Source organism: Littorina saxatilis, linkage group LG3 (assembly GCF_037325665.1).
Source record: "Littorina saxatilis isolate snail1 linkage group LG3, US_GU_Lsax_2.0, whole genome shotgun sequence".
In the NCBI taxonomy this organism is placed as follows: domain Eukaryota; kingdom Metazoa; phylum Mollusca; class Gastropoda; order Littorinimorpha; family Littorinidae; genus Littorina; species Littorina saxatilis.
Window position 1 is genome coordinate 26799140 of NC_090247.1, and position 15219 is coordinate 26814358.

Genomic DNA, 15219 nt, shown 5'->3' on the forward strand with positions numbered 1-15219 from the left:
GTCTGCTTCACTGACAGCAAAGTTCTGAAGTCGTGTCAGTCTTGTTGATCACATATGAGTGTTGTCAGTGCCGTGTTGCTGTCTCAGTTCGGTAAGTTTGCTTTTGTGTTTCCTTTACTAAAATGAATGCAATACACGTTACTTTCAAATATGTAAACAGCCAGTGATAATATCTGTTGTAGGTGCATGCGTGTGTGAGTCTGCGCCCATGTGTGTGTATGTGTGTGTGTGAAGAACAAGAACAAGAACAAATGTTTATTGTCCTCAAACCAAAAAGGTTATTGACACATTGCTATGAATTCTAAAGCATTCTGCGACAAACCTTCCGAGACATATTTGAACATCTTTGTCCATAAATATTTCACTTGGTTTATAATTAATATAATCTACATCAATATTAGTAGATTGTGTGTGTGTGTGTGTGTGTGTGTGTGTGTGTGTGTGTGTGTGTGTGTGTGTGTGTGTGTGTGTGTGTGTGTGTGTGCGTGTTTGTATGTGTGTGTTGTGTGTGTATGTGTGTGTGTGTGTGTTTGTGTGTGTGTTTGTGTGTGGGTCTGTCTGTTTGAGTCTGTCTGTCTGTGTCTGTTTGAGTCTGTCTGTCTGTGTCTGAGTCTGTCTGTCTGTGTCTGTCTGTGTCTGTTTGAGTCTGTCTGTCTGTGTCTGTTTGAGTCTGTCTGTCTGTGTCTGTTTGAGTCTGTCTGTCTGTGTCTGTTTGAGTCTGTCTGTCTGTGTCTGTTTGAGTCTGTCTGTCTGTGTCTGTCTGTGTCTGTTTGAGTCTGTCTGCGTCTGTTTCTGTGGCAGTGTGTCTGTCTCTGTATGCGTATAATTATGTGCTTTTTACATTTAGTCAAGTTTTGACTAAATCTTTTAACATAGAGGGGGAATCGAGACGAGGGTCGTGATGTATGTGTGTCTGTGTGTGTGTCTGTGTGTCTGTGCGTGTGTGTTTGTAGAGCGATTCAGAGTAAACTACTGGACCGATCTTTATGAAATTTTACATGAGTTTCTGGGTATGGTATCCCCAGACTTTTTTTTCTTTTTTTCGATAAATGTCTTTGATGACGTCATATCCGGCTTTTTGTAAAAGTTGAGGTGGCACTGTCACACCTTCATTTTTCAATCAAATTGATTACAATTTTGGCCAAGCAACCTTCGACAAAGGCCGGACTTCGGTATTGCATTTCAGCATGGAGGCTTAAAAATTAATTAATGACTTTGGTCATTAAAAATCTGAAAATTGTAATTAAAATTATTTTCTTATAAAACGATCCAAAATTACTTTTATGTTATTCTTCATCATGTTCTGATTCCAAAAACATATAAATATGTTATATTCGGATTAAAAAACAAGCTCTGAAAATTAAAAATATAAAAATTATGATTAAAATTAAATTTCCGAAATCGTTTTAAAAACAATTTCATCTGATTCCTTGTCGGTTCCTGATTCCAAAAACATATAGATATGATATGTTTGGATTAAAAACACGCTCATAAAGTTAAAACAAAGAGAGGTACAGTAAAGCGTGCTATGCAGCACAGCGCAACCGCTACCGCGCTAAACAGACTCGTCACTTTTACTGCCTTTTGCACTAGCGGCGGACTACGGTCATTGTGAACAAATGCAGTGCGTTCAGTTTGATTCTGTGAGTTTCCACAGCTTGACTAAATGTAGTAATTTCGCCTTACGCGACTTGTTTGAGTTACAATATATGTTGTAAATCAGTATTACAATCTCACTTATAGCTCTAAAATAAAAATGCACTACAGTAATGACATTTTGCATATTCCGTAAGTAAGGCAACACATTCAGGGTGAACTGTCCAATTGAATGAACCAACGATGTATTCCATGTGTTCTTTTCCATCGTTACATTCGTAATTTTCATGTACTACAGTTAGAATTCACATGTGTACCTTTATACACATTATGTCTGTTTTCATGGGTGTACATGGGACAGTTATTGACATTTCGCGCCAGGAGGGAGACCCTTTGGAAAACACGGAATGCAAATGGCTACGCGGCTACAATGAGTTCGCTGGTCGTATCCCACAAAGAAACAGGACTCTAAGGGATTCCCTGTATATACCTAGCCTGTACGTACGTTAATAATTATATATATACACTTCAAATAGTCGACCGACATTTTTACATGTGGTAAAGACAAATGTCCATTTTGATGTATTCATGTTGATGGACAACAAGTGTTTGTTCGTGTTATTATCACGGACAGTTACTAGTTTCATCGTCATGTGACAATGATCCAAAACTAGCAGCAGTTGATTATTCTAGATGTATGCATCCAACTAATTGTAAAAATATAGATAATTACTGCCACGCATTGTGTTGACATAACAGACTTAGTTTGAAACATGCAATGCAGACATTGCGGAAACGTGTGCATAAGACAGTTTTTCTATAGATGCATTTTCATGGTCGGCTTTTCATAACACCTTCTATATTATCATGACAAACAAAATGATGCACACTTTGATAATGTATGATAACATAAGTCGAAGACCGAATACTAAAAACAACAGGTATTCACAACAGTGACAAACATCATTTAATGCAGATGCTCATGATAAAGAAGCAACGGAGGTGCGCCCATGATTCAGTTGGAAGCTTGTAGACAAAGCACGGTGACTCAATCGTGTGTAAGCCGGCCACTAAATCTATCATCTTTCTCGCTTTGTCCTCTGACCAGACCTTCGACTTTATCCTGTGACTCAGACTTTATTTTAGACCTTCTTCGATTCAGGAAGTTCACTGTGTTAATATGGACAACAGTAGTACTATGCACTGGAAACCTGACCCCACTTTGTCTGATGTCCCGGAAGATCTGTGTAATTGTACTTCCTCTTTCTCTCTCTGTGTTTCCCACACGCTGGGATCATGATACAGGTCTTCCGGCGTAGACTTGAAGTTCATGTTCACCACCACATATCATCTTACAGTATGTAGGATAAACAGAATACTACATGGCTTGCTGTGTCGTACCAGATTTACACTCGTTGCTTTTTCAAATAGTGAACAGCTCGCTTTCGCTCGCAGTTCAATATCTTAAAAAACAACCTCGTGTAAATCTGGTACGACACAGCAAGCCATGTAGTATTCTCTATGTATCTCCTCTGAGACTGCCGATGTAGGCTTAATACCTCGTTTGAAACTTATAAGTTCGTCTCCCTGGGGACGCTTTTGTGCAGGTCAGAACAGGTGGTACGCGGACGAGACGAGAAAAAAATAAAGCCAACTTTAATTCGGCTCCGTCCAGATTGTTGTACCTCAATATTTTGTTCCAAAGCTGCGAACATACGCGCTTGTTGAAGTTTGTCTGTCAACGGTTGAGTTCTGCTTATTGTACACTACCGGCTAATGAGGGACCTGTTTTGTTTTGACAGTGGCCGGGAACAATGGACCGTTTTGGAGTGTCTGTCAGCGCTTTGATGCTGTCCTTTCTGCTTTGGATTTTGACAGGTTAGAAAACTGATACAGTATTATGTGTGTGTGTGTGCGTGTGTGTGTGTGTGTGTGTGTGTGTGTGTGTGTGTGTGTGTGTGTGTGTGTGTGTGTGTGTGTTTATGTGTGTGTGTGTGTTTATGTGTGTGTGTGTGTGTTTATGTTTGTGTGTGGTTGTGTGAGTGTGGTTGAGTGTGGGTTTTTGTTGGTTATGTGTGTGTGTGTGTATGTGCGTGTGTGTGTAAGTGTGTGTGATTGTGTGTGTGTGGTTGTGTCGTGTGTGTGTATGTGTGTGTGTGTGTATGTGTGTGTGTGTGTGTGTGTGTGTGTGTGAGTGTGGTTGAGTGTTGTTTTTTTGGTTGTGTGTGTGTGTGTAACAAGAACAAGAACAAGAACAAATGTTTATTGTCCTCAAACCAAAAAGGTTATTGACACATTGCTATGAATTCTAAAGCATTCTGCGACAAACCTTCCGAGACATATTTGAACATCTTTGTCCATAAATATTTCACTTGGTTTACAATTAATATAATCTACATCAATATTAGTCACGTCTTTTTTAAACTTTTCTCTACTTTCATGGAATTTTACGCATTCATCCAGAAGATGATATTCATCTTCAACAATGTTACATACCATACACAAACGATTTTCTCTTTGGATGTTATGATGTCTTCCAGTTTCTATTTTTAGATTGTGACTACTGGTTCTTAATCGACTTAAAGCTGTCCTGTGATTTCGATTTTCTATCATTGTCAGATATGACTGAATTTCATATGTATCACATATATTTGAATAGAATCTTAATCTTGCACTTCCTTTTGATTTAGCTTTATTCCAAAAACGTATGTATTCACTTTGTAATTTCATTTGTATGGCAAATTGTAACTTTCTCGTATCAAAAGTAGATTGATTTTGCCAAACATGATTAAAGCCAAGTCTTGAAAGTGAACTTTTAATGAATATGAGCCAAGAATCTTCTTTAGGGTTATTAAACATGTCATCATATACTTGATGAACAAATGAATCTCGTTTAGATTGTAAAATATGAGTCCAATAGGAAATGGTTTGTGTTAACATTCTTAGTGCTAATGGGAATCTACCTAATTCTGCCAGCACTGGTATACACATGGTTTTTCTGTGTACACCTAGCAGACAACGACAAAATTTTATATGGATGTCTTCACTCGTAGAATTTCTTGAAAAACATGATTCAAAAAACTTCTCGATTTGTATATGTGTGTGTATGTATGTGTGTGTGTAAGTGTAAGTGTGTGTGTGTGTGTGTACGTGTGTGTGTGTGTGTGTGTGTGTGTGTGTGTGTGTGTGTGTGTGTGTGTGTGTGTGTGATGAAGTTATAAGTGAAATTGCTTCCCATGTTGTTATTGTGTTGCACGTGCCATCTTGAAATCACCCACAAACTGATTTTCTCTATTGAAGGTAATAAATTAGTTTTTTTTTATTCTACTCTGCCGTATTGTATTGTAGTGTGTGTGCCTTTGTTTTGGTTTGCCAAATTCTGTGTGCACTATATATCATCAGCATATTCGCAGACAGAAAGAAAAGATAATCCTCTACCTCTGTGTCCTTTTTGGGCCTATATTAACATAAACGGTATCAACATATACATCCGACATCGAATGTTGCTCCCGAGTATTACCAACCTCATTTTGTACATGCATGTACTGTCAGTTACTGAAATTGAGAAACATCTATTTCAAGACATTTCTAATGCAAGAATGTTTTAATTCTAAAATTAAGAACTCAAGTTTTTCGGATGCTCTCTTTATTTGCAGTCTATAAATCTACCTTCATCTTTTAGACACGCTTTTTCTTAAAACTTGAGTTACACAGATATTTGGAAGTCTAAACCAATGGGGGGTCACTTTATTACATTGCCATACCAACGTTTTCAGGTGTTGACGCGCAGTTCAAAGTGAAAAGGGCATCAAGCCTCTCCATCAATGACAACAGGAATGTGACATGCAGCCCCGCCCACAACTTGATGATAAGGACCGCCCACTATTTGGCCCCGCCCTCCGCGTCAGAATCAGCCAACAGACAGCAGGCGGCCGGCTGTGTGGGCGGAGACTGTGCTTTCGTTGGCATCCAGAATCAGTACCAAGAGATGACGTCGGGTGACGTGTTGAAGGTCTACCGTCATTGTCAAAGACGTGACGTAGATCAGTGTGATGTATCCTTGGCGGGAGTGGAGAGGGATTTCGAAATGTCGTACTTTTGTCTGAATGGTACGATTCTTTTCATTCTTTCGTTCTATGTTTGATAAGTTTTTTTTTCTTTTCTTACTTCTTTCTGTCTGTGTGTAGTCCGGTAACTGGATTTACACTCAGTGAATGAAAAACTGTACCAACATATTTGTGTTACTCAACTGCTGGTTTTACTTTCCTTGAAAAATCCGCTCGTACTAACTATATCACAATGTGGGCTTGGTTTGCCATTTTTGTTGTTTGGTCGCTTTTTTTCTCTTTCTATATTTTGTCGTCGTCGTCGCCATTGATGTTGTCGTTGTCGTCGTCGTTGGCAGTGATGTACATTTTAGTCGGTCTCCGGTCTCTGACCGATCCAATTTCCCCAGGACCTATAGCTTTAACCCCAGCAGGACACAGGTCCGATTAACCTACAGAAGAAGTGGTCAAGGGTCCGATCGTTTTTGACAATGAAGCGGACATGCGGACTGTTCAATTTTCAAGAGGAAAGCTTGTTTCGGTTTTGCCAAGCGAAAGTAAACACTGCGTGATTAAAGCTGGTTTCGGTTTTGCCAAGCGAAAGTATGCACTGCGTGTGACCAGTTTGTTGAGTGAACGAGGCACCACCTCTGATCTGATTCTTTGAATTAATTTATCCTCAAGTTGGATCTAGAAGAAAAAAAGAAAACCGAACCCATATGGTGCCTCGAGTGCATTCATTGGCTCAGCAATAAATCGTTGAGAGAGGATTCAGTGCACAGAACTTGGTGTGCACGGCTCGAAGAAACCGATTGTGTGTCAAAACCCAGGACATGATCCTGAAAGCAAAACTTGAGGGACCCGCAGAACGGTCAGATGCCTACCTGAAAAACATTGTCGACAGATGGGCAGTGAAAAAAAAACCGACAACTGTTCAAATAACTTTGAAATGTGATTCAATCCTTTGAGTATCTAGTCATGACAGTCGCGGAAGGTGGAAGAATTTAAACTGAAAAATCTTTTTAAATGCGGTTTTACGAGTCGTGTTTTTGTCCTATTGAAATTGCAATCTCAGGACACTGTGTCCTATTGATTTTCAGTCTTCAGGACAATTGTCCTAAAGGCTGCTAGAAAAATGTACATCACTGCGTTGGTGTTGTTGTATTGTGGTTGTTGCTGTTGTGGTGTTGTTGTTGTTGATGATGATGATGATGATGATGATGATGATGATGAGGATGATGAGGATGATGTTGCTGCAGCTGGTGTCGTTATTACCTATTGTCTTTAGCTTAGGAATAAATGTGTTGAAAAGCTAAAGATATCTACCCATTTTCTTTTTTTTTCTTTTTTATTACAGAACCTCTCATTGATCCTTGTTCCAACATGACGTCAGAGGAACCGCGACGCCAGCTGTCGTTCGTGATGGACTATTCGCACCATACTACGTCCCGTGACGTCATGTGTCAATGCACAGTGGATATGACGTCATCGAACGACACGAAACTGTACGTCAGAGCGCTGAACCTCTTCGAAGGTGGTCCAGATAAAGTTATGAATGGGCCTGATCGCGTTGGACAAGAGTCTGAGGTTAACGTGAATGGGCGTGGCATAACAAGTAGGCGTGGCCCTGTTGTGTTGATAGACAGTACAGACGAAAAGCTGAGCTGGGAGGTGGAGCAAGGAGTGACACCGGTTGAGGGGCAGCTGGAAACAGACGCAAACACGTCCATCGTGTTGCTGTTTGAAGAGTTGCAGTCCATCACTTTTGGTAGAGTTTGGATTGACATTCAAGGTGAGATTCATTAAACTGTGAATAGGTAACGCAGTAGTTTCCCTTGTCACAACAGCAAAGTCGCGGTTGTTCCCCTTGTTAAAGAATTATGGCTGGTTCATCTGAATTTCAAGGAGTTGTTAAAGAGGCCCTAATTGCAACTTCATCATGGGTTTGATGAATGATCTTTAGCTCAACAGGTCGATATTACGCAACGTATCCTCATCCATCTTTTGTCTGACTATGACCTGAAAAGTGGCATTGTGAGACGTTTTTCCCACTTGGTGACAAAAACAAAACAACATTATCAAAATATTGAAATATAATATATATATATATGACACGTGTTTTAAAGCAGAAGAACATGCGACCAAGTTAAATGTAAATTAGGGAAAGAAATTTTCGTCAATGTCATTATTATCATTGCAATCATAAGACATTAAATTCCTTTTTTGTTTGTTTAGTCTATCGAATGAAAAAAAAGTGAGTGTAAACTACTTTCAAATGTACATGGTGTTTTAACTTACAGATTGAGAAATATTTTGCGAATGTTGCTGTTAACAAAAATGTGGAGTCTCTTCATCTCTCCATTAGTTTCCACACATACAGCGGGCGAATAAAGCAAGTGTGGTGGGTGTAGAGGGTGGAGGGGGGGTGTCTCTTTCACTTTTCTAATTTCTAAATCGCATCAACATTCCCGATACGACTTTTACATACGGAACATGAATTTATCTTCAAAGCAGGTGAAGAGATGCAGGTGTCTTGCAACTTTACATCAAAACCAGGTATTCCGCTCCATGCTGACATTTCCCCCCAGCCTCAGGAAAAGTCACGTAAGTTTCATTGTACTCTACACTTGACTTTAAAATATTAATTGGAATTGATTTTGATATACTGTACACGAATCTGTCTTGGATGCACTTTAAAATTACTGGTTGAATATGTTTTTCTGTGATTTATAATTATCTCTTTCTTTCCCCCCCCCCCCCCCCCTCTCTCTCCCTCTCTACCCCCACCCTCCCCCCCCCCCCCCCCCACACCCTCTCTCTCTCTCTCTCTCTCTCTCTCTCTCTCTCTCTCTCTCTCTCTCTCCGCCCTTAGAAACGAAGGGAAGTATGCGCTCTCAATCTAGACAACTACAGTAATTAAGAGTTATGCGGGAACAGTCTCCTGGCAACGGAGAAACTAAGAAGCATTGAAATGGACAATGACTGTCATCCTGTGTGTGTCTGTCTGTCTGTCTGTCTGACTATTTGTATCTCTTTTCACACCTTCTTTCTTGTGATGATCCGTATCCAGGTGACTCTGAGACGACGACGATGATCTACATATCATGCGCTGCGGCAAGTTTCATCGTCATCGTCCTTATCGTCGTCGCCATCATTGTTTTGTCAAAGTGCAGAAACTCTTCAAGGTAAGGCATTGAGTTGGGGCATCGTACGTATCAGTTTCCTTACGATCGTCACTTTTTCAGAGAAACAATTGTGAAGATATAAGAAATTGTGTAATGGGATAATAGTTTACCTTCTTTCTGCTAAAGCAACAACGAATGATTTAGCTAATGGACCCATCCACAGCGATGAGAAGCGTCAATCACACCATTTTCATAACCTTGCATGATAATGTTTAGTGTATTTATGTCAGGCAAACGGTCTGGCTCACTGAGACACACGTGTTCATCCCTGCTTTTCATTCGATTGTACGTTTTTACATTTAGTCAAGTTTTGACTAAATGTTTTAACGTAGAGGGGGGAATCGAGACGAGGGTCGTGGTGTATGTGCGTGTGTGTGTGTGTGTGTGTGTGTCTGTCTGTGTGTGTGTGTGTGTAGAGCGATTCAGACTAAACTACTGGACCGATCTTTATGAAATTTGACATGAGAGTTCCTGGGTATGATAACCCCATACCTTTTTTTCATTTTTTTGATAAATGTCTTTGATGACGTCATATCCGGCTTTTCGTGAAAGTTGAGGCGGCACTGTCACGCCCTCATTTTTCAACCAAATTGGTTGAAATTTTGGTCAAGTAATGTTCGACGAAGCCCGGACTTCGGTATTGCATTTCAGCTTGGTGGCTTAAAAATTAATTAATGACTTTGGTCATTAAAAATCTGAAAATTGTAAAAAAAATATTTGTTTTTAAAAACGATCCAAATTTACATTCATCTTATTCTCCATCATTTGCTGATTCCAAAAACATATAAATATGTTATATTTGGATTAAAAACACGCTCTGAAAATTAAATATATAAAAATTAATATGAAAATTACATTTTCGAAATCAATTTAAAAACACTTTCATCTTATTCCTTGTTGGTTCCTGATTCCAAAAACATATAGATATGATATGTTTGGATTAAAAACACGCTCAGAAAGTTAAAACAAAGAGAGGTACAGAAAAGCGTGCTATCCTTCTGAGCGCAACTGCTACCCCGCTCTTCTTGTCAATTTCACTGTCTTTGCCGTGAGCGGGTGACTGACGATGCTACGAGTATGCGGTCTTGCTGCGTTGCATTGCGTTCAGTTTCATTCTGTGAGTTCGACAGCTACTTGACTAAATGTTGTATTTTCGCCTTACGCGACTTGTTGATAACTCTGTTCGTGAAGTCGAGCGACAACCCCAGAACTGATGAATACTTGATATGCGTACAACATTGCCATTGCATCTCACATCTTAGTATACATACACAGAAGCAGGAAGACAGGTTTAGATGTTCCTGAGAAAGGATTAGGTAGTCAACAGAAAAGGACAGTAGATTTTGGCTTAGGATGGTGACTTAATATGTCATTTGAACGAATCACCGTAACATCTCTGGGGAGGGTTATTTTTTAACTCAATGGGTGAGCCTCATGAGCGAAACCTCAAATATATTCAGGGAGGCGCCCGACCTGTTTCGAAACTGACAATCATGTGGCGTAATCATTTGAGTGCCGCGTCTGTGACCAACATCTGGCCAAAATTCTTGCATGCAGAGGTTTGCTTCGCGGCCTCCGATTAATGGATTGCATGTTTAAGCCCATCAAGGACAAGTACATCTTAGCTTTTCAAGGCATTTGTCTTGTGTTAAGGCTGAGGAAAAGAGGAAGATAAAGAGGGAGAGAAAGAGCGAAAGAGAGAGAAAGAGATACAACTTGTGAGGTTGATCGAGTTACACGTTTGTGAGAGAAATAATTGCATCATTTTTCCCAAATCTCTTCTTTTTTTCTCTAAAAAGGTCACGAAAGGTTCACAGCGTTGGTTCAGCAGACGACGACCTTAAACGAGACAATATCCACGACAGCGTGCTCCTAGAGGGAGACTACTGCACCATCAGCGAAGCCAGAAATAGAAACGCCCCACGTGACCAACCTGCAAAACAGCCACGTGAGCGGACACAGCCAATCAGCACCGAGACTTCATTCACGAAGCAGACGAAACCGACCTCTTACAAAAATGATGCATATGAAAGCAAAGACGAAGAATCAACTGGCGAAAATTCACGAGGACAGAACCATACACACGAAGACAATTCCACGCGGTTTCATGGATTTCCAGCGGACACCAATCAATATGAAACTCTCAGTTATAGGCCTATGCCAATGCCAAGATCTGAACCACCAATCTACGACCATGCGGGGAGGTCGGGGCCCGGACTTGAAGAGGCGGAGTATCATCACTTACAACACGGTAAAAGGTTGGAACCCAAGGTGATTGACAATGTGTATGACACTACCAGTTATGTGGCGAAACAGTAGAATGGATGGTTTCGTGTGAAATGTAACGCATATCATCTGAGATTTATTTAGGCTTTAACGATGGATTAAGCACAACCATTCAGTTGAACACATACCAAAAATCTACATCCTGGCTACATCCTGTTTAGGGTGAGAATTTGTATGAAATCATTTTGTAACGGACGCAAGTGTCGACCTGCGAGATCAATGTAAAAATCATCACAAAATTCCCACTTGAATCAGAACGCAGTAAGGATGCTGATTTTGTATTTTTGTCCAAGCGGAAGGATGCTCCCATCCTACTTCAAAACCTACACATATCTGTGGTGGTGCACGTGATGATTAACACAGGAAAGTTTCCTTGGCACAAAGGGTAAAAAATCCTAAAAATAAGGCCTTAAATGAATAAGGCCTTATTTCAGGAAATAAGGGCTTATTTTCAAGAAATAAATCCTTATTTTTAAAATAAAGGCTTTTTTATGGGTTTATTTTTTTAAGGCCTTATTTTTTTTAACCTTTAAAGAGATAGTGTGCGCCTACATAACGCTGGTACCATTTTGTTGAACGATCGGGTCAAATGATCATGCGTTAAAAGTGGAGGCTTTACGGTTTTAATGCGTTTTCTTTCTCAAGTGACGCAAAGAAGAGACTGTACAATGTGTGAAATCTAGACATGGCAAGCGCTAACATTGAAGCGTTATTTGCTCAAATATCAAAACTTGTTCCGTATTCTTATCCTCGATTAATCTTACATCTTTTGAGTAGTCTCCAGCCGAAGACATCGTTTCTATAAGTCGTTGGCTGCCAGCGGACAAGAACGCTGTAATAGATGTTTTGTTTTGAAATAGTGAACTCTGTCGGGTTTGTCAGTATGGGTTGCGAAAGAGTGAATACTCTTGCTTTTATTGAGGCAAACTTTCACACGTGACATCATAGGCCAGTCACTATAGCGAGGGGTGTGTCTGAAACACATGGACAAAGAGTATACTCGTGGATATGTTGCCTCAATGATAGCAAGAGTAATTAACTCTTTTACTACCAATCCAAACCCGACAAAGTTATTACCGGAGTTCCGTCTATTGTCTGGACAGGAATCCTGTGTGAGTTGCAGCATTAATGGTGTGAAACTATGCGGTTCTACTGAATGGGAAGCAAAACCGAAATGTGGTTGAAAGCGTTGAAGACACACTCCTTATCGTGTTGATGATCACGCTCTCCATCACAAATATGAGCAACGATTGCTATTCATTGAGAGGTGTATAGTACTGCTGTATATAGATGGAAGGGGAGCAGGGGGGTGGGGAGGGGCACACCCTGACAGATAGAAGTATGCACGCACAATCTAAGAGTGGATATCCCACTCCTCCTCTTACTCTTAAATATCATCATCATCATCATCATCGTCGTCATCATCAACGTTGTCATCATCATCATTATCATCATCATCATCGTCGTCGTCGTCATTATCATCATGACCATCATCATCATCCTCATCATCGTCGTCGTCGTCCACAACATTTGAAACGAACTTTCATCATTAGTAAACATCAATTTTATTTGCACAGCGAATACTGGCGTGGAAAAAAGGCAAAGATCATATTCATAATGTTACAATGTTTACTTTACAACATACGTACTCTTTACTTCAATCAACTATTGAAGTAATAAATTATATACATTTGTTTAATTACAATGAGCAAGTATAGAATATCAGCATGAGATCAAGGCAGACCAAATAACACTTTTGAGGACAGTGTTATAAAAGGATTCAAAGATTACTATCACAAATGCTGTATTTAAAAATATCTCTCTCTCTCTTTCCCCTTCACACACACACACACACACACACACACACACACACACACACACACACACACACACACACACACACACACACACATCATCCACAGGAAAATTAAAAGGACATGCCCTTAAAGTAAGGGTCGATGTGTTTTAAGAATCAGGATCCATGAGACAGTATAGTAAAGTCACGAGAGAACAAAAGAACAAGGCAATGTTTGCCACTTCAGAGTAATAAAAGCACCATCACAATAACACCTGCATCAACGGTCTAACGGTCGTACTCTCTTATGCATATGAACACAATTATGTGCCCCCCCCCCCCCCTCTCTCTCTCTCTCTCTCCTTCGACGAAACACACAAATATGCTCTCTCTCTCTCTCTCTCTCTCTCTCTCTCTCTCTCTCTCTCTCTCTCTCTCTCTCTCTCTCTCTCTCTCTCTCTCTCTCTCTCTCTCTCTCTCTCAAAGAGTAAGCTAATCGTCCTCTTAATCATCAAATTTAACAGAAAATGACCGCTCACGGAGTAAAATCACGAACAGGAAAGAGAACGCCGTACAAACACTTCTGGACACTAGAAATTCCCGCATTCACTCCAAGAACACCAGCAAAACTTTGCGCATATCACTTGAAACTATGGATGGTTATTCAGATCCACTAAGACTCTTAACTGCGTAAATAATGTTAATTGACATGCACCTTCATCAAGTATGCTTTTCGATAGTGTGCACACTTGAAGCACTTCAGGATAGAGTAACTTATTTGACTGGTGTCCGTTATTGTGAGGATACAGTAAACTAACAAGTTTGTTCGTTTTTCATCAATTGTAGGGCTATTTCAAAGACACACTTTTTTTTGTTACACTGACGATATATTAGCATGCATAGAATTACATTGAAGGTTTTACTTTATAATTTGATTTTACAACTATTCTGACAAAAGTGGTATACATTAGTGAATACGAATAAGAGTATGTGGAATCATGTTAAATGTAATTTGAATGAAAGAAAGTTCTGGTGTGACTGACCCCAAAGTATTTTGTCTTGTATACTTTAAACGGCGCTGCCTTGCTTGCCTATTGTGTTTCAATTACATGTATATCTCCACTGCTACGATATTTATTGGAAATGTTTTAATGTATGAATAAACGCACCAGAATAAGCATGATGTACTGACTTAATTCATTTCATTTTTTACATTTGTGCTTGTTTTATCTATCAATCTGTTCCACAATATTATAATCTCTCTCTCTCTCTCTCTCTCTCTCTCTCTCTCTCTCTCTCTCTCTCTCTCTCTCTCTCTCTCTCACACACACACACACACCCTTTCTTGCTATGTATTCATCTATCTATATCTCTAATAGATTACATTGCTTTCTATTGTTTTTACAGAAATCGTTACGTCTTGTGCAGTCATATCCACTCACATTTCCACGTAAATGATGCGCTTCCTTATTTCTAACACCTATTTCCAGATGAAAACCCGCTACCATTTAGTAGGTTAGCATGAAATCACAACGGGGTTAAACAAATCATAAAAGATAGAAAATGGTGACATATACAGACACACACACACGCACATGCACGTCCGAACTCACACACACACACACACACACACACACACACACACACACACACACACACACTCACACACACACACACACACACACACTACAAACACCTATATTTTGTTATGCATCACAGCACTGAACTAAAACATACTTACACCGATCTATCTTCAAGGTAAAAGCATAAAATTCAAAGTTACTAAACAAGCATAAAACATGATACCGTATAATAAACTTTACATGGGCAAACTTTAAATCCAATTGTTAAATAAAATCCAAGACGCAATATCGAATTATGTGTCCATACTTGAGAGACATAAACTTATACAGGAATTATATTCGATCTTTTCACAATGGCATATTAATATCAACTTAGCTGCATATCAATTGTCGGTATAATGACACTTGAGATCGTAGTCATGACACATGAATATATCCACCATAGGAGACAAATCAGGCAGAACTGCAATTCGGACAAACAGTATCAAAACACTGTTTCAAAAAAGTAGCCTACACCAACAGAAAACTATTACACATCAACACGAGTTGTCGCAGTGATTTGGAGACAAAGAAGTAAGAGAGACATGTTATAATGAACACATTCCGGGTGGGTGAAGTTTCAAGCTTCTGAAATTGTCACTGATATTTATGTGTTTAAAAGAAGGCACTGCAGTTTGTGGATGTACTAATCGAACATCGTGCAATTCGCAAGAGAAAAGAATTTGACA

At 39.6% G+C, this 15219-nt stretch overlaps 2 protein-coding genes across 3 annotated transcripts in view; one reads left to right on the plus strand and one right to left on the minus strand.

Moving 5' to 3' along the window:
* The first annotated feature begins 14 nt into the window (after positions 1-14).
* Positions 15-14099, plus strand: LOC138962027 (uncharacterized). 2 transcript variants are annotated; one of them, XM_070333719.1, is made up of 7 exons: positions 15-91; positions 3399-3474; positions 5373-5705; positions 7000-7434; positions 8154-8246; positions 8713-8827; positions 10627-14099. In XM_070333719.1, the coding sequence occupies exons 2-7, from the start codon at positions 3411-3413 to the stop codon at positions 11144-11146; spliced, it is 1560 nt and encodes a 519-aa protein (XP_070189820.1). In that variant the 5' UTR covers positions 15-91; positions 3399-3410; the 3' UTR covers positions 11147-14099. The 2 variants fall into 2 exon arrangements, with proteins under 2 accessions (XP_070189820.1, XP_070189821.1); XM_070333720.1 differs by having other exon boundaries at positions 8157-8246.
* Positions 13639-15219, minus strand: part of LOC138962020 (protein O-mannosyl-transferase TMTC1-like) — an 89358-nt gene continuing 87777 nt past the window's right edge. Inside the window, exon 18 of the mRNA XM_070333711.1 lies at positions 13639-15219. This exon is cut by the window's right edge and continues 942 nt beyond it. The gene's annotated coding sequence lies outside the window, so the exon portion shown is untranslated.